The sequence below is a fragment of the Vigna radiata genome, chromosome 3, assembly GCF_000741045.1.
Source record: "Vigna radiata var. radiata cultivar VC1973A chromosome 3, Vradiata_ver6, whole genome shotgun sequence".
NCBI lineage: Eukaryota > Viridiplantae > Streptophyta > Magnoliopsida > Fabales > Fabaceae > Vigna > Vigna radiata.
Window position 1 is genome coordinate 2,731,888 of NC_028353.1, and position 25,927 is coordinate 2,757,814.

At 31.5% G+C, this 25,927-nt stretch overlaps 2 protein-coding genes across 3 annotated transcripts; one reads left to right on the plus strand and one right to left on the minus strand.

Annotated features, from left to right (window-relative positions):
- Positions 1-6,515: 6,515 nt before the first annotated feature.
- On the minus strand, positions 6,516-15,038 carry LOC106757958 (1-acyl-sn-glycerol-3-phosphate acyltransferase 2). 2 transcript variants are annotated; one of them, XM_022779128.1, is made up of 12 exons: positions 14,728-15,038; positions 13,959-14,081; positions 12,899-12,928; positions 12,331-12,370; positions 12,095-12,168; positions 11,752-11,811; positions 9,842-9,919; positions 9,483-9,641; positions 8,907-9,032; positions 7,418-7,510; positions 7,092-7,178; positions 6,516-6,943 (listed from the first exon to the last, which is right to left on the minus strand). In XM_022779128.1, the coding sequence occupies exons 1-12, from the start codon at positions 14,806-14,808 to the stop codon at positions 6,701-6,703; spliced, it is 1,194 nt and encodes a 397-aa protein (XP_022634849.1). In that variant the 5' UTR covers positions 14,809-15,038; the 3' UTR covers positions 6,516-6,700. The 2 variants fall into 2 exon arrangements, with proteins under 2 accessions (XP_022634849.1, XP_014496312.1); XM_014640826.2 differs by lacking the exon at positions 12,899-12,928.
- A 5,211-nt stretch (positions 15,039-20,249) lies between these two features.
- LOC106757365 lies at positions 20,250-22,002 on the plus strand. The gene is made up of 4 exons (XM_014640020.2): positions 20,250-20,655; positions 20,741-20,790; positions 20,911-20,972; positions 21,225-22,002. Exons 1-4 carry the CDS (start codon positions 20,508-20,510, stop codon positions 21,676-21,678), a joined length of 714 nt encoding a protein of 237 aa, XP_014495506.1. The 5' UTR covers positions 20,250-20,507; the 3' UTR covers positions 21,679-22,002.
- Positions 22,003-25,927: the final 3,925 nt, after the last annotated feature.

Consider the following 25,927-nt stretch of genomic DNA (forward strand, 5'->3'; position numbering starts at 1 on the left):
TTGAAAAAGTACAAACAAAAGAAATTACAGATTAGTTTGCATGTGTTTTTGTGTCTGATTATGCATTTAAGAATAGTAGTAATGACAATTGTTATATTCTGGCCCTTAAGCTTTCCTTTTCCCAGTGATGCAATTTGTTACTGGCAAACAGTTTCTTCATCTCTTTCAATTATGCATGTTAATTGCAGCTATTGGCCCACTCCTAAATGCAGTCGTTGGAGATTTTAAAGCAAGAGTTAGTTAAATTTTGGAACCAAAACATAAAAATAGAAGCATCAAAGGCTTTTCTTTTCACTTGTCCCTTTTCTTTTGGTATCCAAAGATATTTTTGGATCGATAATCAAATCACTAATCCCTCAAAACACCAAATTCTATTTTAAGGATTCCATACTCAAAAGGTTGACCACATCCTCAAAACATAGACAAGGATTCCTTGCTGTTAAAAAAATTGTATTACAGACCCTACCTTATCAAAATAGAATTCTTATCTTATATTTAATGGAAAAAACCATCATCAAGAATAACTATCTCTAATATAACATGAAAATTCTAAATTTAAAGAAAAATCATGGTTATTATCTAATGACACCTAATATTATGTGAAAAATTATATAGCAAAGGAAACTCTCTTCTTTTGAACCCAAACACACTATGTCCAGAACAAGAATTCAACTACATCTCACAATACTCTACTATAAGAGTATAAAAGAAGTTAAAGACAAGCTCAAAATGTTTTAGACTTAGAGACAACTAAAACCATTAACTTAGAGTTTATTATATTATCACTAACACTCACTTTCTTACTTATCCAAGTGATGTGAAACTTTTCAAAATGCACTATTTTCATTAACTCAAGCATTTCTACCATGTTTAAAATAAACACATCTTCACTATTGTACCAATAATCGTACTTCACCATAAAGGAGTATACTCATTTGAAATTAAACTATATCAAGAATTTCCTTTCAGTGTACACTTACATAAAAGTTAACCAATATCCATGTATAATCACCACACACTTTGCATCAATATTAATCAATGTCTTTACACAATTACCACACACCCTAGTACTAACAAATGTTCGTGTATAATCACCTCACACCATGCATCAATATTAGGAATGCTCGTCTATAATTACACACTGTGCATAATTGTTAATCAATGTCCATATATAATTACCAGACAGGTTGCATAATTTTAGTCAATACTTGTGTATAAAATTACCACTATAGTGTCATTGGACTTTAAATTTTAGTCAAGACTCATCCTAACACTCACAATCACATTGGTCCTCGATGCAACTCATCGAAAATGTTGCAACCACCAAAGTGTAATTGGACTTTAAACCAACCCATGTCGCTCCATCGTTAGCCTTCACTGAACATTGCATGAGTTAGCGCAAGCTCAACTATGAAAAGCTTCTAAAATCCACGCTTGCACCTCATCAAACCTCCACGAACCCAATTGATCCACTGTGTCAACACGACATTAGTAGTATTCCTTCCATCAAATTTCTTTATCTCACGTTTGACCACACTTGCAAATGTCATTGCAACTTCAACATAGTAAGAAGTAAGCTCTTTATACCACTTATGAGAAAAAACACATCATCAAGAAAAACATCACATAAGATTGTGTGAAAATTTGTACAACACATAAATAACTCTCCTCTTTTGATTCCAAATACTTCCACACTTTTCAAAACTAAAGTTCAACTATATTTCATGATATTCTACTAAAAAATATAAGAAAAGTCATATATACAAGCTTAAAAGTGTCTTATACTTAGTGACAACTAAAATTATAAATTTAGAATTCATTATATAATCACTAACATTTTCTTTGCTTATCCTAAGTGATGTGGAACTTTTATTTTTATCAACTTAATGAATATTTATTTATCGAAAATACAAGTGTCAATATAAGTCTTACGTTATATAAAAATTAAAGTTAAATTATGAAAATAAAAACCTCGTAAACTTAGTATTGTATTAAAATCCTTTCTAAAAAAACCTATCATAAATGAAATAAGTAAAAGATGAAAAAAAATGAATATATATTCTTCTCATAAATCTTGGAAAGACCCATCATTATTGTACACATATAATGGGAAGAATTTCATGAAAACACTTTTGTGGTCATCGTTAACTATATGCTACATTTGTTTTTGTCCTTGAGAACAGAATATTGCCACAAATTTGGTTAGATATGATGAAAATGTTGAGTACACAGACCAATGTTTAATGAAAATACCACAACAACCATTGGTATTTAAGTGTTTTCACCGACCAAACGTATAGAATGTGAAATGATATGCATATGGTGAATCTTTTATTATATTATATTTTTGTAATATATAGAAGGAGACGTAGGTTATGCGAGTGAAATGGAATTTGAAGTTTAAAGAAATGAAAGAAGATGGTTGGTGAGTAATTAAATTTAGAGAATGCACACATCCCATTAATTCCAACAAACAGAAGATTAAAGTGGAATGTGTTTGTAAAGAGATGACAGACATCAGAGCACATGTAACAATGTTGTTGTGAAGTTCAAAGGATAAATGCAGAGACAACAAACAAAGCAGTTCCAATATGCGGCCAACATTTCCATTGGTATGCGCACATTGGTCGGCTATGTTACCTATCGACTCATCTGCCTCACAACATATTCAAATTAATTGATGTGCTCAAATTTTAAATATTTTGTTTTCTACTCAGTTTAGAATAATTTTTAACAGTCAATATTCTCTTTAACAGTCAATAAATGTATGCTAAAACAATATAATACTTAAATAATTTTTAGTTTTTCAATTTGAAAACAAAAATTGATAAGTATTGTAGATTTATTAAATTTTGTGATGAATCTAGAAAGATTTAAAAAAAAAATAATTGAAACTTTATTATTAGATTTTCTTTAACTAAGTTAACGAGACAATGTTATATATTGTTACTTTGTCCATTTTACTTAATTTTTACCGTATGTAATTTTATGATTATATGATTTTATAATTTTATGATTTATAATTTTATAAATTAATAACCTCATAATTTCATATTTTTATAATTATAAAATTATAAAATTGTATGCGACGAAAACTCAAAACAAGAGCCACATCATTCAATTAATAGTAACATCACCTATATAACAGATAAATGTAACAGTAAAAACTCAATTAAAAAAGTTTAATTTTTTTTTTAATATTCAATAAACCAAAAAAATTTAACAAAAAATTCAATTGAAAGTTCTCAAAGACTTAAAACTTAAATAAGTCTTAAAAATACTATGAATTTAATATAAATGGTCATATACACAACCTATAGTTCGTTAGTCACATATAATCAAATTTCTAGAAATTAAAATATATTTTTTTATAAATTTCAAAGACCAAAAATAATAGTTTTTGAATTTAGAGGATAAAAAAATTATTTAAATTTTAAAAAATGAAAACATATTCAAGTCATAATAAAATTTATTTTTGGATAAATCGGTTTCTAAAGTATGTATAACATGCATTCTTAAATTTCAATGATTGAACACCATAATATATTTTAAATTAAATCAAATTTAAATATCATTTTACTTACTCACTTTAAAAGAACTTGATTTGAATTTTTATGAAAAATAATTATTATGTGTGACAGCATAAGTAAAAGCAGAAAAATAATGTAAAAGACATACATGTCCTTTGATAGTGGAGTAAAAATAAATGGTGTTCGGTTGAAGAGAAATATAAAAAATAAATAAATAAATAAATAAATATTGAAGGAGATATAAAGAAAATTAGAAATTGTGAAGGTAATAGAATGAAAAAGCAGCTGGGTCCTTTTTAAATTTTCTCCTTTTATTCTTGTTTACCAAGTAAACTAAATTAAAATTCATTTTATATATTTATATTACTCTATTACAAGCAATCAAACTATTTTCTTTTAATTTGATAAATGAGTCTTCATTCAAATTAATAATTAAAGTTAGAGTGAGACAAAGTGTGGTAAAATAATTGGTCATTAATAACGTGGCAGCTGTAGTAATAGCAACAGTTGAGCATTTATAAGGCATATGGCATAGTCTATATATTTTTGTAGGTAGGCCTAATATACTTATTCTTACCAAACAAGAGTACTTAATCACATACAATTAATTCATTGATATAGAATAAGAGTATAATTGTACAATCTTCACAGAAAACTCTGTAGCAACAACAGTCTTATCTTCTTCACCTTTTCCATTCTTAATTCTCACTTACTTCAAATCATTTCCATAACTTTGTCATTGCAGAAATTATCTGAATACTATTTTCAATATTTAACAAAAGGATAGAGGTAAATTTTGTGCAGCTAAAAGGGGACACAATAAAACAATTTTAGCACAAAAAGAGTATCTGTTGACCAGATCAAGATCAAGATCCCATGCTTATTTCATCCTTTATATTTCCAAGACTGCTCGAGTGACTTTGCATTGTAAAATGAGAATCACTAATTAACTAAACATCATTCTCTGTATCCATGCCCATGTCTTCTGAAAACTTTCGAATTTCTATACCCTGCTGTTGTCAATCCCTATACTCTTTTTTATTTTTTATCATTAGTTTAATAAACACACACATCTTCTTCTTTTTAAATACTTTATGCACTCTGCTATTCAATGCACCAATTTTTTAACTAAATAAATCCAAACCACTCTATGTCATTAGCTTCTCAACTTTTCCACTCATCTCAAATTTTCTTCTAAGACTAACCTTCATTTACAGTGTGAAGGACTTTGCTATACCTTCGGCTCAATTGCTATTTTCAATGAAGTACATGTGAAGAAGATATTCAGTAGATCAAAAATTAATTAGAGAATTATTAATACCCCATTAAAATTTATTGATTGTTTGTTATTATACAGATAGAAAGTTCTAGTTGGTAAAATAACATGGATGTTGGAATTTTTACAAACCAAAAAGTACTGAAAGTGTGGTAAAATAGAATATTGTAGCTCTTCAATGATTTCATTTGGATAAAATGGTGTATTTAAACTTTAAAACAAAGGCTTTTTCTTGCAATGATAATCACTTGATCACTTACCTAGTTGTTGTATAACATATTCATCTGACTTGTAACTGGTATTAATGATTAGTCTGACATAAACTATAGGATATATCAAATGAAAGAATAAATAAAGTTAAGAAGAGAACTACTCAATACTAATGTACAGTCTGGAGAGTCTAATCTTGGAAGAGAGACGGCAGTTAAATATTGCAAGCATGATGATTGAGAGTCACTGTTCGTACAAAGTCGTGACATCATTTTCTCTTTCTAAGTTTAATTGAATTCACTGTGCATGATAGTGAAAGATAAATCTATCCATCAGACATGCATATCATACAACTAAAGAAACTGAATGCACAGGCCTGTTTCAATACTGAACATCAAGCTCTTGGTTTTTCACCACACAACATTAATACTTTCTGTCCATTCCTGGATGAACGGGTCAACAATATGAATAGATGTATTCCAACCATAGTAATGTTTCAACGGATTTTATTTGAGTATATTTGTAAAACATTAAAATTAATAAAATGAAACATGATTTCCATATTCTGTTTTGTTGGTGAATATGATAATAAAAAAGAAAAAGTGGCTTATGGGGGGAGATAACAGCGATTTTCAGTCATCAATGAGGCCCCGGAAAGTCCAAAAATGATGTCACTTTCATCAGTTGCTTTGAGCTTTTGACAGAGACCACAAACTATTAACCATTCTGTGATCATAATTGAGATATTGTCACTTTGTGTTGTGTCCTTTAAATATGTTGGCAGCTACAACATGCACATAAAGCTGAACTTAAATGTATTCACTTTCCTGTGCTGATTTGGAGATTGATGAGAATGAGTTGGATAAGGAATAAGTTGATGGTCAGTGGGCCTATATATGGTCCAATCTTTATGAGTCTTTCTGAATCATCTCTTTACGCCGCAAAACAATAAGCAAGAGAACACACTCAGCAACTGCAAATTCTTGTTTAGTAGTAGAATCACAAGGATGCTTCTTGGATTCCGATTTACAACTACCATACTCTAGTCTCTTAAGTACCCATTATTAGTCACGATAAGATGATAATAACATATCACATCCTATCTCAATTAATCCAGAAGATTGCCCATTTTATAGTGTACAGTCCAGATTAACTGTCATTTCTCATTTTATTCATACATGTGAGTGGGCCTATGATAATGATATCCTCTAAACATTCTAAAGCTTGCATTTAATAGTATATATTTTCTCTATTTTGAAGACGATGCATATATTTTCAATTAACAATTTACTGAACTCGTACAACAGAAATGGTGATACCACATTTCCACCTCTGGCCTTAACTCTTAACTCTTAAGTTAAGGACCCGAGTTATGTCATTAACTCTACATACTACACGGATTATCCGGTAATAAACCTCCAGAACGGTAATGTTGTTGCAAGTTCATAAATAGTAAAAGACTAAATAAGAGGTTGTAGTGGATAAATTAAAAAACAATGGATAGTTAAGCATACACTACATGTATAGAATAGAAACATAGCGTAGTCACATTTTGAAATCAAAATAATGAGTATTACGTGAGTAACTCATCATACAATGCTACTTTAAGCTCGTCAAAACATGATCGTATATGAAGTCCCTGTCTCTGTATGGAAAACTTGGGTCGGGGTAACAAGAGAATAATCTACTGTTGCTTGTCATTCCTAGCCTCTAGTTGTTCCCCCTTGTTTTTTGACTGAGCAGGTGCGATCTTAGTTGGGTTTGAACGCTCTGACTGCGAGAATTGAATCAAAATTTGCATAAGTGCAGTAACAACTGCCAAACCAACAGCTGAGAATGCAACACCCTTCCATGAAGATAGTAGCGAAGACCGTTGTAGGAACTTTAGAAACCCCGCAACAATTAGACAGGCCCAAGATATCACTACCTGCTCCCAAATTGTAATTCATGGTTCTTTAGGAAAACATCTCTATAGGATTGACCAAAATTAACGGAAAACATCCACTGGCAAACGGGATACAAAAGAAAAGAATCTGATAAATAACAATATTAGACGTCTTGAGAAAGTATCTTACCAGAAGAGACTTTATTGGTCGACCAGCATCCTGCAGCTCTTTGTCACTAAACGTATCCTCAGCCATATGTTTGTCTAATAGAGCATCCTAGTTTTCCAATGGGTAAAAGGGAAAATAAAAATCAGTGATATTTTTTAACAGGGCTCAATAATATATAGAGAAAATCAACAGTGTAAGTAGTACATTGTGTACAATTTTTCAAAATTAACCATTAATCATAGTTCTACAAAGTACAAAACAATTATAGCACGCTACCGATATGTGGACCCAGAGTGGAAAAAAAAATAATAATAGAAAAAAAGTAAAAAGGTTCTTCCAACAAGCACCTTGGCCACAAATATATCTCGACACCATTGAGCAACGGCCTCGTCTGTTTCTGGCATTTCCTTCATTAAATGCCGCTTGATGTGAACATGCACCTGTGGAATGAATTACAGATCCTGTTCATGAAATCAACCAAATTAAAGCAAAAGGTAAACGTAATAGAAGCGTCCAATCTCTTCGACATCAACAAAATAGCACCTCAAATATTCCAAAAGCCAACCTTCAAAATCCCTAAAAATACCGTGTCTTAACATAGAGATAAATAAACAAGAATCCTATTCCAAATTCTTCTGATAGAATTGCAGCAAAATAGAATAGAAAAACAAATATTATAGCATAAACCACTCTAATCGGGTAGCAGTTTGATAGAAGACCAGTAATTTAGCATGATACAATGGAACTTCTTGTCTCATTAACTTTCAGGAATTCGAAAGACCTAGTTCTCTTCCTTCCAATTTCCGTCTCAAATCTTAAGTCACTTTAATAAACTCCCAATCTTCCTTTCTTACCAAATACTAGCTACTGTCGAATTGGGACCCAATTCCCTTCTAACCTCCCCCTATAATTCTAACTTAACATAGACCCTTTTAAAATAGAGATCTACTAACATCCTCCGACTTTCCCTGAACCCCAGACTCGTTATCTTGATGTTCTTTTCATGCCTCCATTTTCCCAAGTAGTTACAGAAATATCCAGGTATTAAGACCACTATGCAAGTGTCAAAATCAACCAAATAAACTTGTACTAAATATTAACTATTAAGCACATTAAAGGCACGCAGTCAGGAAATCATTCATTTTATCTTATCTGAAATTCCAATTTTTGATCCCACAAGTTAATATCAGCAGTTACATTCACATCGGAAATTAGTGTAGCACAGTAAACTTACCGAGAGCATAGGGGCTACTGAGTTTAGAGAAAGGGAAAGTCAATAAAATCATAAATGTGCTATTTGTTGACGGGGGAATAACAATTGTGTCTGATATGTGGACATTGTAGGACAGGCTTTTTTATTGCACTGGGAAAGTCATGGGACAAAGTCGATTTCTTGACAGTTGAGGGTGGCCCAACCCAATATCAAATTTTCTATATGCCCTAATACCATTTTGAACTTGGGATAGCCCTAACTTAACACTAAAAATAGCTCATGAGGTGAGGTCATGAGGATTGCTCAATAAGCTCTATTTTTTGCCATATGTCAATGTGGGATGACAGCAGATTAGGATCGGGATAACTTTGTTTAATCATTACGTTCTTTTGTTATTTGAGAAGTTGATATAAGTTTGGGGAAAGTTTTTCACTTATTTTCCTCTCTCCTCTCCGTCTATATATTTTATAATACGTTTCAGCTGAATTAATGAGGAAAAAATATCATTATTCTCCCTGCTTTCTATTATGATATTCAATGACAGTAACATAATTTAGGCAGAGAAAAAATTGATGGAGACTTCAGATGGAGATATTTATAAATCTTCGTTTTGATTGCCTTACCACTGAAGGTTGCCCTTTGAAGAGTCTTAGCAATGTAGGAGCAGGGGAATTCTTTGGGACAGCTACTGTTACATCATAAATGGCAGGAACAAATGAGCGCATATGACTAACTGCGGAAACAAAACCCTGAAAGAAACACAACAACCGTAAATATTAACAATAAATGTTACAGCGTAAAAATAGAATTACTTTCCTAATTCTTGTTGAGTTCATAAATGGGAGAACTAATAAACAGGTTACATATGTTCTGGGGTAAAGTAATAATGTGGGCCTTTTAAAATCAGAATTTAATATCGGCACATCTTCGGGTGACAATATCTCCTTATATAGAGAGAGAGTCCTATTCTGTATGGATCAAAATTCTAAAATGTCTCGGCCCCAGTTGTAACGGTTTTTGTTAGAAACAATGTAAATAGGATAGTTATGGTATGATTTTATGTTGTACATTATCTAATCACAGTAAATACGGTAATTGTAAACCCTTGTATTTATGAGCGTATGACTTAATATAAATAATATCCACTGCTCGGTAATTGGCATACAGATTCCATAAGGCAGAAAATATATAAAATTCACCTTAGTTCTTGGAATTAAAACATTCCTAGGAACAGGCAATCCAGTGGAAGTGGCATATTCCTGAGCAGCTAATAGTTTGGCCTGTGTAAAGCGTGTTCCTTCTACAAAGAGAGCCAACCAAAAGGGAAGAGGATAATCACTCAGTCGTTGGATGCCTAACTGCAGATATGATAACAAAATTCAAATGAGATTCCCAAATGAAATCAAACAGCTAAAGCACAGAGAGAGAAAATCTATAGCCATTGAATGTATTGCTGCATAAGTAAGAAATAAGAACACATCAGTTTGACAACACAAGCATGTATCCCTTATCTTGTAACCATAAAAATATAAACTAATTAAATTTTAGCATATCATACCCTTAATGTGCTTTCATCTTTGGCCCAACTTCTCTCCAGAAAAAGATACTCAGAAAACCACATTGACCAGCCAATGACCTGCATAAGTACAACTTAGCATCTAAGAGTAGTACTAATGAACTAAGCCCACTAGAGATAATTATGGACATCAAGTTGATACAAAGTAATGCAAACCAAAAAGGCAATTCACACAATATAACAGCAAAGTGATGAATAATATGTATTATTGATGATACAGAAGTAAAATGCAGTAGGGAAACTTTCACTATCACAGAGTTCAGTTCCTCACGCAGAGAAAGGTATTTTTCCTCCCATCCTCAACATAACCTCTTTCCCTCAAATAACCGAATTCTCTCACATCATCCTTCCCTCGTTTTCTCTCCCCACCTCATCATTCCAAACAAATTTCTTATTCCCGCTCAAATACAATTTCCACATTTTCCACCCATTCAGTTGGGCCTCCCCATTTTTGAGGGCCTATCACAAAACCCAACAAGTTTCAAATATCATTGGAACCTAGGGACTAGAAAGACAATATCTTCTCTTCAGTCATGACAAGAACAGGGCGGCAAGGGGCTCTTCATCAAAGAATTGTAGACATGCCAAACAAAATGAGGTTACGAAGCATATTCCATACCGATATTCTAAGGTGCTTCACCAATATGTATCAATGAAGTATCCAATCCTACAAAGCACCAATACTTTTATTTGTTTCACGTATCAACCATACTTCTGGATACTTCACCAATACATGTTAGTAAAATGTCCAAGCTTTTAATGCATTTATATCCAATACAACTATAAGAAAAGTACATATAACATAGAAACATTGTTTCTTCATAGAACAAAGAGGGAAATGGTTCTCTACGAATTATTTTAAAAAAGTAATGACATTGACAATGTTATACCTATACTCATAATAAAAAGTGATTTATGATGACAATGATACAAAAATTTCAATTTCGGCAAAATGTCTAAAATTGTAATTTCAATTTGAATGTGCACAATTGCATATATATATATATATATATATATTCATTACATTTTATGAATTTTATACATTTTTAAATATGTATCTTGCAAGTATCCTATTATTTTAGAACAACCTTATTGTCATATTGGATATGCATTGTATCTAATACGTGAATAGTATTCAAGCATGGTAAACCCTAAACTTGGAAGAAGGGTTGTCAACAACCCCCTTTTTGTGGTGATGTTGGCAGGTCAACACCATCGAAGGATGGCATGTGACTCACATTCACCACAGGTTGGGACAGCACGTGTGGCATTGGATGGCCATGATTCATTGGAGATGAGCCGGTAATTAGGAGGCACTCCTCCTGATGTATTCACCAACCCAAAGAGCAGCAACAACAAAGAGTGGCCCCAATGACTGAGCAGAGGCAGCAAAAACAGAGTCCTCAAGATCAAGAGCTCTAGTACCAACTAGAAAGAAAAGAACTGAACATATTTCTTTGTGTTCGAAATACAAGCTCTAATCCCATTTTATAGGCTAATGCTATAATAGGAAATAGGAAAACTTACCATAAAAAGGGAAATAGAGGAAGTAGGAAAAAAATCAATATATTCTAATAATAACAAATATACAAGATTTTATTCTATTTACAAGAATAATATAAGCCAAAATTATTCCCAAGAGGGAGACTAAAAAATATGAGATTTTGTGCTTCCAAGAAGGTAATTGTTCCTAGTTTTTAACAAGGTTTAATGTATACTAGAAAGCTTATAATTGGTGTTACGGAAACATGAGAGAAATTGGCAATATAAAAGAGAATTGGCTGTTACTGTTTCCAAAAATTAAGATCCTCTAAATGCAGAGTTCACTTTACGTGATTTCTTCATAATAACTAAAGAAATTCTTTTTGAAAGTAAAAGTCACAAGTATATACCGGCAGAAACTTTGAAGATTTCTTCATCACAGCTAGAGTGCTGCCAAGACAACCTGAACGCTGTTGAATGATATTGAATAACCAATCCGCAGTTGAAGCAAAAAACAAATAAATATGTCACGAAAATTTTAAGATAGCAAATCAAAGATTAGCATATTTTATTACATAATAACAGATGCACTAGTAACCCTAAAATGTGTCCCTTTGTCTTAGTATCGCACAATATCATACAATCCAAGATTATTAATAAAATAAATGACTTGTATTAATACACGAGTGTGACTTAGTTTTAATTTGCTTTCATTGAAGATGTGAAAGATACCAAACCATAGACGGCATTCACCTGAGCTGAAACCCATCCAACAAGCCAATCAATATCACTTCTGTGATTGCTTATCACAAGCGCATGCTCTTTACCTGATTGTACAAAACAGAATCAAATTATCCCACGTAAGCAAATGTTAACCCGAGAAAATCCCCCTTTTTCCTTTCTAGAAGATAAGAATACATGCACAACACATTAAGAAAAAATGAGAGTAAGAGTGTCAAGCTAAATGCATAGGCTAACAAAAGACTTACCCATTAAACGAAAGGTTTCATGATCTGTGAATATTTGGACCTAGAGCCAGAAAGTTCCAAATGTGAGAATAAATTACATGAAATGCAACCGAGTAAGCTCTAAATTACAGTTCATGAATTATTATTTTCAAATAACCAATTTTATTTATTTGATAACATCAGACTTTCGGAAATATTAAAACAGCGCAACTGATGGAGAGAGAGATTCCATGTGTTATGGTAGCAATCAACCAACCACCTAACTCATTAGCATTCTTTTGAAAGGAATTGATTTCAAAAGGTGCTCTTTGAAGAATAATCAAAAGGGGTTAATCTTTTCAACTGATCTGGTGATACAAAAATATAGAAAGGCAATATCCCCTTCCACAAAAAATTATTTAAAATCAAGAAATTTGTAAGCAAGTAAAGGCTTTATTTCACAAGAAAAGGTTCTGGCTATGAATAACAAACACAGAGACTTTTGTTTGGAATAAAAAGTTTAATTAAAAATAGAGAACAATGAAAATTACAAGGTAAATTAAATCATATCTTGTAATTAACAATATTCTGCCACTCTCTGAATCTTTACCTCGTTCATAGTCTTTTTCATCCAGCTGAACTGGTAGAAAAGGGGGAAAGTTTAATCAAGTAAAAAAGGGAGGGAGATAACAAATTTTTCTGATATTCACCAATCATGTGGATTATAGAGCTATGCAGTATCATGTCACCGTTGGATCTTCCCTCAACTTTTAGATCCAAAACATCTAGATATCTAAATACCCTTGCAATGCATACAACCACTAATGATTAAATGAAATAAACATCTCATTCCAATCATTCCAAGCCCAAGAAACACCTGAGAAAAAAAAGGCAACTATCTCCAAAATTTCTAGCTCTGTCTATGCAGCTGAAAGAATTAATGGAAAGTGGTTGTTTCCTTTGCTCTATTACTTTGCTAGTATAGAATAAATAACTGCTATAGTAGCTTGATTGAGTTGGAAGTCTATTCAAGTCAGACATTTTTTTTTTGTTTAAGATAAAAAAAAAATGTAACTATGAGATAAGCTTTACTTAGAACCTTTTTCTTCAGAAGATAGTATTTTTAGGTGTACGAAAACACACTAAAACAGCTATTTTTAAGGTCTTCATTATTTTGTTCGTGAATATAAAACTTTGATTGAAATGTAGAAGAAAAGCATCATCAAAAATAGCCCTAATTTTGAAATTTGGTTAGCTTTTAGTACTTCCGTATCTTCTAGAATACCATATAGAGCAAGCAAAACAAAATACAGTGGTGGATGACTAACTAAATTTGAAGACAAAAGTAGTCCCAAAAGTGGTTGAAGTGAAAGGGAGGGACAGATAGGTATGGGTTTTAGTACCCACCAATAAAAACTAATATATTAACAACTAATCTTTCGCCATTAAAAAAATAGTGCCCAAAATATACCTGTTTGCACAAATCTTCTCCCAGAAGGTAAAAATTAGCCAGAAAAATTAAAATCATTTTTTAAAGAAGTTATGGTGTTTTAACATATGGGGAAGCTATATTTATTTTATCTTCTGTTTTTTCCCTACAAGTGTTTATTGATAAATTTATCCAAACAGGACCATAGAAAAATATAGAAAACATAGATCTAGATGAACACCTTAACTCCTGCCCACCAATCAATAAGCCATATAAGTTCCAGCCACAACAATTCCGCTACAACCCGGTTGATCCGACGGTACAAATTCTTCGACACCGGCCTTAATACAACATAGCATATCGCCTGAGACAAATTAATCAAGAGATCAAACAGATTCATGGAAGCAACTCAACATATTTCTTAGTACTTCTCTTTTTTGTTTTTTCATTTCCTTTACAATTTCATTTGTGGCACGAAACCAAAAAAGTATACAAAACTTATTTCAAACTGTTGATGTTCAATAGTGAAGAACAAAGTAACAAGAATAGCGTCGGCATCACCCTCTAAGACACACTTCCCCGATCAAACTTTTCCAAAAATTATAACCTTTGTTAAATGAGAATTAGAAGTGGAATGTAAGGACTCAAGGAGAGGAGAATTGAACCCAGAAGACTAGTTCATTAGATGGAACAGCCCCGAAACTCCTAACTATGAAGTAGCTAATTTTCTCAATGTGGGACTCCAAACATAGAACCCAGTACAGTTTATGACTTGAACCAATAATAAGGAACGTTTCCAAAAGAGTACAAAAGACAGTGTGCGTTATCATTTCACAGTTATGATATGTTGGAAATACTTCTTCCCCTCCATCAGTAGAAAAGTGGTGTATGAGATAAGAAAGAGCTCGGAGATATTTGCATGATGATAACGATTTTCGATACATTCGAGAAAGAAAGAGGAGAGAAGAGAAGAGAAGAGATATGTGAAGTGAAAAGGGGAAAAGAGAAACCTGAATGAGATTAACAAGGAGGCCGGAGGCAAAGAAGAGGAGACCCAATGGCACGACGACAGCTGCTGCAGCAATAGCCATGCACAGCAGAACTCAAGAGAGAAAGAGGGAGTGATGAAAATTATTTGGAGATTCAGATTTGATTTGGGAAGTGAGAAGAGAGAAATGGAACGTGGTGGTTCCCTTTTTCCCTCTTTGGATTTGCGAGAGAAGACTGAGGTAAGTTTCCGTTCCCACTTGCCACCACCGATTTAATTAACTGCTTCACCTCTGTACTGCGTCTTCCTCCTCACCATTGCTTTTCCTTTCTTTTTCTTTTATCCTCCTAAAAACCTTCCTTCTCTTTTTACAATAAAAAAAATCCCTTTTTCTTTTACACTATCTTCAAATTATATAATTATAATTATAATATCTAATTTAAAAGATATATTGAAGGTGCATGATTATTAAAAAGATTAAATATATTTTGAGTGTATTTACTTTAATTCAAAATTTGAATTTATTGTTGGTTGAATTTTTTTATCGATATATATAATTACTTAATAATTTATGAATAATAGTATTATAATACACTTTTATATTTATTTGATATAAATTAAAAAAATAAAATATTATAAAAATATAATTTTCTTTATGTTTTTAAGAAAAAAAAATAGTTTCAAATAAATATAAAAAATTTATGTATAACAAAGTATTATTTTTCTTAATTTATAATCCAACACTTAATATACATATAAAAAAATGTGGTGAAAATCTTACAATAATCTACAAATAAAATAAATTTATAATATATGAGTGAAATCATTTAATACAATTTAAATTTTTTTTCTTAACATCATTAAGTATATACAAAATTTGGTTGAATTCAAAGTAGGTAGTAGTAATGTTATTGGATGATTGAATTGAAAGTATTTAATTTGGTTGGCCAACTAATTTGTTTTTAAAATAATTTTGGTGAGTGAGTGAAGCATTTGAAGTAAATGCCAACTTCCACCCACCCTTCTATTTATGCAAAGATGAAGGATGGAACTTCCATAGACTTTATGTCATCTTTCTTTCACATCAAGTTACCTCTACAAACAACAAACTGTTACTTTTATCACTAAAATTTTTAAGATTCTTAGTAATTTTTCTTTGACAAAAATTTATAATTGTAATAATTTTTTTGTTTACCCGTTATTAAAACAGAAAATAATTTCTTATTTTTCTAATTCTGAATTTTATTTAAATATCCAGTATCTTAAAAAAATTATTGTCCACAAATTTCGAAGGTTTTATAAAAACTATATTTTAAATTGTTCATCATGAATATCATACCCACATTGCAATGGCCCTAAGGACCAAAAAGAAAATAAAAAATGATGAATAATTGTGAATAAATTATATACTTCCAGAGTAAAACGGATGTGGTTAATTGGAAAATAAATTAACTTATGTAAAACAATTATTTTAGAAAAATAACGATTGAAAAATGTCTCTATAATATTTTTTTATTATATCTAACTCTCACAGTATTAAGTTCAAAAGTATAGGAAAAATTTATTAAGAATTTTGTTAAAAAAGTTTAGTATTATGTTGAAGAAAAATAAATAGATTGACAATATTTATGTAGCTAAGTCTTCAACTTGCTATATTGTAAATGTTTCAACCTATGGCTGTATAAAGAATAAAGTGGTTATAATACTTGAATATTATTGTGTGATAATTGGTGTGTAATGTTTGGATATTTTTTTATGATTATAATTAATATGTTTATTAATTGATGTTATTCTTAATTAAATGAAACACGTGATTAGTATATTATTATTTTAATGATTTGTGTGTTTGATATTATCAATAGATGTATTGGTTTGTTGATGGAATGGTGGTTTAGGATTGAATAGATGTAGGTTAAGATCTAGAAAGGAAAAGAGTCAAGAGAAACTTTTATTTTAATTGAATTTTAGGCCCAAGGGTAAGAGGGTACTTTTGTCTTTATATATTGTTTAGAAATTAATATAAGGGGATGTAGAAAGTAAAAGAATAAAATTAAAATCTGCGTTAATCTTTGAGAGATTTAGTGGGTAGTGGTATTTAAAAAAAAAAAAAAAAGTAGATAAGATAAAATAAGAGAGAAATCTGGGTGGTTTTAAAACATTAAGTGGAGATTTTATTTTAACCAAAAAGATAGAGATAGATTAAAAGAAGATAAAAAGGAGAAGGGAAACTAGGGTTTGCACATTGTTCTCTATATCTAAACACGAAATTTAAGAGAGATAAGGGAGAGAAAATACGTTTTCTAGGAGAAAAGAAGAAGAGTTGTAGAAAACCTTAGTGCAAGGAAGGATTTGTGATATTTTTGAAGTTAGATAAAGTTTTAGTATTGGTCAAAGTATGGAGAAACTTACTTTTGTTTGTTTGTGGTTATATGTCATATGTGTTCTTGATTATCTTGATGGATAATCCTTGTTTTGGTACATGCATATATGATTATGATTATCTGTGGTTATTGTTGGGTAAGAGTTTGTGTATGCATGAGCATAGGGTTTATCTAAATTTGTGATGATTTTTTCCTATGAATGTATTATGTATGTTTTGTTAGGTTATCCCAATAGAGGGTTTGATGCTAAGAGAGAACAAAATTATGATGTTCGGGGGTTTCCATGCAAAAATATGTTGTAAGAATGTAGTGATAATCATATGCAATATATTTGGGTTTTATTGTAGTGATAATGCATGTATTAAGGTTTGTTCATAAAGGTATGTGATGCTTGAATGCATGCATGATGTTTTGGAGAAGTTTCTCTCGTGATTAGGGTTGTTGCATGTGTGTTTGCAAACTTGAATTATGTCCAACGTGTGTTTCAATTCGGCAATAATCGATTATCATTAGCTATAATCAATTATTTGCGCATTAATTATGAGTTGAGTTTTGGGAATAACTGGGATGATAATCGATCATCCTTTCATGCGTGATGAATTCTGGTGACTTGCTGAATAAAAACACTGAGATAATTTATTATCATTAGTGATAATCGATTATCAAAGTGTATTTTGTGTTCATGTGCGTGTTTCAGAAATAATCGATTTATCCCAGAGTATTTTTTTACTAGAAACAGTGGGTTTTGATGAAGAATGTTCGTGGACAAAGCTTGAGGAGTTGTGAAACGTGATGATAATTAGAATATGAGATTAATAGTTGTATTTAAGGTTAGGTTTGACTTGTGATTGAGATTATAGCATGGTTGAGTGTTGGGATGTACCTGAGTATGTTATTGATGAGCATGAGAATTGAGGATAAGTCTACTTGTTGTACCTTGTAAATCTTGGTGCTATCTGCCAATTGGTGATTCCTTTTGTCTTGTGTGCATTAGAGGAGTTGCTCGGGTATTGAGCCTTCCTTGTGTGGGGTGAAGGTGTTTTTCTTGTCCTTGTGTGGTAGGATTACATATTCCATAACTAGATTGCAGAACTACTTGAGTGTATCTATATGAGGAATCTACAAATTGGACTGTAAGAACGGCTACAGTCGATGAGGTAGGATATAAGAGTGTGATTGATTCTTTCCACTATGGTGTTATGGTACGGTGATGCTCATGGTAATGTTCATGACATAGATCATGCAATCTTCTTCAAATGTGCATCGCGAGTTACTCCTTCATCAGCCACCATGAGGTCGTAGTCACACCTTCATCTCGAACCAAAACCTGTAAGGAAAGCCAAACATAGACCAACCAAAACCCCTTCGAGTCGTGCCACCGTCATGCTTCCAAACGCAATCATGAACCTGCAAAATCAATCCCTTTGTCGTGAGCTTCATTTTCTTCCCTAAGCATCAAGGCTGCATAAAGAAACCAAACAATTGAAACAAAATTGCTAGAATGGCTAAGGTTTCTAATTTAGAAAAATGTTGAAGAAGATGAATCCTAATTTTATTTTCATAAACCTTAATTTCATTTTCATGAATCTTAATTTCAATTTCCAAAAACCATTTTTTATTATTTTTTAATGACACATATTTCATTTATATTACGTCAATTAATGGTTCTACCTCAACTTAACTTAATTTTGATCTGTTAACCCAATTTAACTGCAAAAATTCAATTATTTATTTGTTTTTAAAAACTCAATTAAAAAAAAAAAAAACCTAAGAAAATCCAACATAAATAAAGTGCATCAAAATAATTAAACCTTAAAATAAAATAAAAATTTCGCAACTTATCTTTGTCATTCACTCTTTTTATGTCCTTGCTCCATCAATATTAGAACCACGCTTACGCTCGTCACTTTAAATTCGACAACCGTCTTCCAATGGTATATATCTGTTTAATGAGAATTTTGATCTGATACATGTCCTCTGCTTTTGATGAACTAAACCTAAAATTTTCAGATAATTTTTATTATTTTTAATTTTTAATTTTTTATATTTTTATTGCTTTCAAAATATTTTTAAAAAATGATATCACACTTTAAACGTATATTTTAATACACTTTTTATTGTTGACTGAAATTTATGCTCCATTTTTTTATTTAATGAGTTTTATCCATGCATTTTATATTTTTCAACAAAAAACATTGAGTGTTAGAATTACAAGATGTTTGTTGTTTGCACTTCTCAAATAATCATTATTAACTAAATTATTTTTTCTGAAATATTCCCAAAATTATCACTTCACAATTTACTTCTTTTTACATATGCTTGTACGATTCACGTGATCCATTCCAATTTTATTACTTATTATTATATACATTACGAACTCCATTTACCTTATATGATTTCTTGTCCTACAATGACAAAACTATTATAATTTTAAATAAATTAAATAAGTGATAAAAGTTTTTTCTTATGTTAAATCAAATTTTAAATACTTAATATTATATCCTGTATGCGTATATTGTTACAATTTTAAATACATTCTCAATTCCAACTTTTAAATTTTCCTAAGTTTAGAACCGCCCATGCAATTTAAAAGCAAAACAATAGTAACTAAGTTAATACGTGAAACAAGTTGAACCAACTAAAATAGAAATTACACCCTAAATTTTGGAAAAGAGAAATACATTAAAAAATATTTTTTTATTTTTTTTTTCAATCACAAAGGAGAAAGGTATACAATAAATTTCTTGTTTGTATTTTTTAAATAATTTTTAATACAATAAAAAGTCAATCTTAAGTGATTTTTTTGAAAAAAAATATTTTAATTTTAAAAAAATATATTCACTATTTGTTTTTAATTTATTTACTTGATTATTTATGTTCTTGAAAATATAATGATATATGATACTTTTTACGTTTATTTAATACAAAATAAAATAGTTATAAAAATGTAAATTTTTAATTTTTTTTTAAAAAAAATAAAAAATAAGAAAAAATAGTCAGAATGTATTTGAAATTATTATTATTTTTTTCTTAATTTAAGTTTTTTCTCCTAATTCTTACAGTTTGATAACGAAAAATGACATAATAAAAGAGTGAGTCAATGAGAAGAAAGAAGGAGAAAGTGCCCAACGGTCGAATTTATTTAAAACATCCTATTCCTACAAAGAACGTAAATGTCATGTTCTAACGTCCAAACGTTACACATTCCTTAATCCTGATTAACCATATACAAAGGCCACACTTTCTTCTGCTTATTCCACTATCATCATCATCTTCTTCTTCTTCTTCTGAGCATTCTCCTGCAACAAAATATTGGGATCTTCACATTTCCAACAATTTTCCACCCTCTTCTTCCTTTCCATTTTCCAATTCCAATTCATTTCTCTAACTACTATTTCTGGCATTAACTTTTCAGATTCAGATGGAACCCGACAACATTGACTGGGACAACATCGACTCCACGTTCGTTCTAGACGACACGTACGAGAACTTTGACGCGCCTATGTGGGTCGATCTCTCTGCTTTTGATGACTCTCTCGTTGATGATGAAGCCTGGTTCTGCACTCGCGGTGAGGCTCGTTTCGAGGGTATATGTGGAATTTCATTTCTCGCTTTTTTTCCCCTCTTGCTTAATTGTTTCTTTTCTTCTCGCAGATTGCAAGCATCCGAAAACAGCTGAAGATTTTCTTAAACGCAGTTCCAAGGTGGCATCCTCAATTCTTGTTTCTTGTATTCTATTGGATTGTTCGATAACTTAATTTGTTGATTAGTTTTTCGTGATTATGAATTAATTTTTCTTTTCCCTTTTGTTTTCGGTCGAGCAGGTTAAGCGTTTAAGATTTGCATCCTTTTCTGAAATGCTTCCCTTTAGAGACAGACACCGAAGGTACCGAATCCTCTGAAAAGGGATTTAGGAAATGTATTTAAGTAACTTTGAAATTTGGCTAAAATTGATTTTAGTATCTATATTTTAGATAGCATGATTTTAATCTTATATTCTGAATTTTAGTGGCTTTTATCTCCTGTCAAATCAAGATTAAGTATTAGGTCTGGATCAAATTCATCACATTTCAGAAGGAGACTAAAGATCATGTTTTTTTTATGATTAACCTGACTTTTTTTTATGGTTCTTTGTTAGGGGAAATTCTTCAATTGTGGAAAGTGCTAAAGCCAAGAATAGTGAAAGATCTAGAAGGCCAAGCTGTTCTGAAAACTTTTACGAAGACAGTGAGAATAGGAATCCAAACTTTACGGCTCCACTTCCCAGTGGAAGTAGGACCAACAAGTTAAAGAAGCCATTGATGAAGACAAAGGATGGAAATCCAAATCCAAAAGAGCTGAATACTGGTTCAGTGGAGTGTCCTGCGAAAAGTCAGCGAAAAAATCAGCTCAAGAGTACTTTCTCTGCCCAAAATTTGTTGGGTGGTAGAGAGATTCTTAGTCAGATCAGTGGGTTCTGCTCTGAATTAAAGAGGCTGGCAAGAGGGAGAAGTGAGAAAGGTGGAAGTTCAAGTGGGGTGTCAGAAGAAGAGGTGAAGAAGGAAAGGGTTGTAAAGGAAAGGGTACCTCTGTTTGTCGTCAAGAACTCTTGAATATTGAAGATCAAGAAACTAAGCTTGATCTGTTATATAGGAATTTTTCGGCAGTAGTGAAATGGTGCTATAATCATCCATTTCCACTGGATTATAATTGTAACATAGGATTTGAATCTCGATTATGATTCCGTTACATAGGATTTTGACAACGAAAATGGTGCTAAATTATGCATTTCAAATTTTCTATTGGATTTTGAGAGTTAAGTGTAATAAAGTTCATGCCTGGAGCAGCAGAGTTTGGGCTAGTATTTCTTCTTGTAGGGGCTAAAGAGCGACAGAGCCTTACAAGTTATAAATTTGAATTAAAGTATCACTTCCTTATTTACTATTCATCCAATCATAAACCTAAACCTGTTTTTTAACATTGAATTTGAATGGAATAGGAATCTTTAAAATCAAATCGATAAAAAAAAAAAAAAAACACTAACCAAAAACTAATTCATAAAGGAAAAAACACGTAATGAAATCGAAGATCTTTGGATTAGTGTGGAATTACTTTTATCAAGAATAGAACGAATCACATTACTCAATTAAAATTAGGTTTAATAGCCAATTTAGTCCCCACTTTGGTTGAAAAATCTCAATTTAGTCCCTCGTTATAAAAGTGTTTTATATTAGTCCTAACTTTTAAAATAGTGGGTCAGATTGGTCCCTTTCGTTAAATATAAGTTAACGAAATTAATGGATGATGATGTGACACAGCTTAAAGCTTAGTGGGTCAGATTGGTCCCTTTCGTTAAATATAAGTTAACGAAATTAATGGATGATGATGTGACACAGCTTAAAGCTTAAAGTTGATGTGTTAGATTGGTTCCTCGTCAGCTTTAAGTTGTGTCACATCATCATCCATTAATTTCGTTAACTTATATTTAACGAAAGGGACCAATCTGACCCACTATTTTAAAAGTTAGGACTAATTTAAAACACTTTTATAACGAGGGACTAAATTGAGATTTTTCAACCAAAGTGAGGACTAAATTGGCTATTAAACCTTAAAATTAAGATCAACTATTTAAATATTATTATATTATTTATTACTTAAATTATATATATATATATATATATATATAAAACGTTTTTTCACGTGATTAGCCAGTGTCTTCTTCCATGTTTTCAAAATATTTGAATTGTAAATTTAATTTGTCATTTCTTTTAGGCTTAATATCTATTGCGTGGCACAATGAGTCAATTGACTTAACAACCTATTAATGTGAAAAACACCACCACATGGTCACCATTAGCATCACCATAGGTTCATCTTTTTGTTAAATCAAATCTTTATACCATCATGTCATCAACCTCCATGGGTGAACATTGCACCATCTTCGTTCTGAATTGTAGAAATACTATCCACTGTCATTATGCACCTTCAGCAACCATGACGACTTGCACAAAATCAGAAACGCATCAAACCCGGAATCTGTGTCTCGCCTCCATCGCAACCATTCTTGTTCAATCACGACGATACCTATAGAAAAATCTCAAACTAGAATCGTGATTCACCCCTTTGAACCCGAATCGCGAGTTCCTTCTCCCTCAATTCAAAACCTGCATCAGAAATCAGAAAAGCCCAGAAACCAAATCGCCTAATTCGAACCTCCACGACCAACATTCGAAAGCCCTAACCTAAATCGCACCGCAACGACGAGTTCATCTCCTCCATCACCTTGGCGCACCCAAGCAATTATCCTCCATCTTCGTCTTCTCCACGAACTTGAAGAACCTAGATCGCATTCTCACAAACCACTATGGCCAATAAGCATCTCCTTCTTCACAACATCCTCTTCTTTATCGCAAAAGAAAAGCGGACATCAATCTCTAGACCTGCAAACCGTGAAGGAACCACAACATAGAAATCCCCTTTAATCATGCCACCGCGAGCTCCTTCGTGAATGGAAGAAGTCGAGGGTCAAAAACCCTGGTTCGAAAAGGAGAGAGCATTTTTCGCACCACAAGCACCATTTTGCAATTATATGAAACCCTAATTTAAGTGGGAAGGGACTGCCACATGACAATCCCTCATTGGCTGAGCTTGCCACTCAATCAATAATTGGACAACTCATTTAGTTTTGGCCAAGGTACACCGTTAACATTTTTAATGTCATAAGCAAGAAGGACTAACTTGCACCGTTTTTACAAAATACGGGACAATTGTGAACATCTGAAAAAGGTAGTACTACTTTGAAGAAATCTAACAAAACGAGGGACCAAAATAGTTATTATACCTTTTTTTAATATGAACAATCATTTATATTTTTCCACCATTTTTTACATTTAAGTCAAAATAAAATAAAAGATAATTATATAATTTACAATAATTGTTTAAAAATCATTAGTAGTGTCAATTATGCTTACCAAGCTCATGTTTGCAACAATTACCATATGTCCCAACTTTCCTTTTAACCTCACATAACTCATCTTTCATATTTGTCTAATGAATGTCTTTCTCCATGCATTTTATGAGTTCTTGATGATTTTTTTTATTTCCACTACTATGTTGGGTTTATTCTGATTCCTTTTTTTATTTCATGTGTAACCATTTATTTCTTAATCTTGTCCTTGAAATTTTCATCATTTGATGTGCTTACCTCACTCTTTTTTGTCAATCTCTCGATTTCAATGCCCTCATCAAGTAGAATAAATAATAAAACCATTCATTATAATATAACATTAGACTAACTTATAAGAAAAGATGAAATACATATACAAATAGAAAATATACTCAAAATCGATCCAAACTTAATTGTAGAAAAACTATTATTCCTACTATGTCATTTTTGTAAACATGTTAAATATTTGTCGTATGTGTCTTCATTCATTATATAACATATGACATTACTTTACACTTCAACATTTATCTTTTTTGAATGTCATCATGATTGTCTAAAGTCAAAACTGTCACAAAGAACAAGGGAATAAACAATGTTGTTCACTAGCACTAAGGCTGCTAAGACATTGAGATACATGACTCTAACAAAAAAAAATTGATTATTGACCATTATCGTCATGTCTACAAGTACTTTGAAGCCTCTGAATAGTTGAGATTCACAACTTTAACAAGAAATACTGCATTTAGCTTGACACCTTTGATATCCATTAAGAACTTTGATTATGTTAGAATCGACTAAAAACAAATACAAGTTTACATTATATCAATACATGTAAATTTCACTTTATGAGTTGATTTTATAAAATTGGATTAAATTTAAAATTTACTTTTTAAAATATCAAATTATATGCAACGAGTTTACATATATATAAGTAAGTGTAAATTTCAATTTATAAACTTCAGTTAAATTAAAGTCCACCTCCTAAAAATTACCATGAGTAAAAACTTTAATAAAACATTAAAAACATATTTTAAGAGAAGAGTATTAAAACTTTACCTAGTAAAAACCGGTTTAATTAACCATATATAAGATAACATATAATTTTTATATTTGATTTTGAATATTTGTGTTTAATTAAAAATATGAGCATGACAAAGATGATATTGTATTATTGTTACGTATACAAGATTATGACCTTTTAATTGACTTACACTACTACCGTTATAAAAAGAAAAGGCCGTTATCACACAAGATTTGACTTATACTATTTTATCGACAGCCAGCGATACTAAATTAATAAGCATTCTCTGGGAGCATACGCCATTGGTTTTATTAATTTATTTCATTCTTATTTTCTAAACGCTTAAATTAATGTTTCAAACTGTATTCTTAAATAGCTTTTATTTATATTCTAAGAACCGTTATATATTTGTTTGATGTTTCGATCCATTGATCTCCTATACAAGAAGAAATGAATACCTAAAACTATATATATGTTAGTGTTCACGATTGTAATTAATTTTTTTATCTATCGAAAGTTTGACATTGTTCCCAATTTATTAATTTTTTTCATTATATATTGTTTCGGTATGAATATTTTGGAGACCAAAAGGACTAACCTGGATGACGTGACACTCGTGTTTGCTGACGCTTGGTTTGGCTTTGTCGTTTATTTTTCCTGGTTCTCCGACCGCTCGTTCCTCTTTAGCCTTGACGTCCGTTGATCTTCAAGCTTTGACCGGCGGGGGGAGGTACTTGCAATGACACTCCGACGCCCAAGTTAGGGAGTAGTATGGAAGAGCCTTGAATGCAAGGCTAAGCTGAGAATGTAGAGTGAAATCACCCAGCTAATTCAGAGCGAATTAGGTATATAGAGTAGTAAGTATACTGTGGCGTAAGAGAGCGTACCTGGCTTG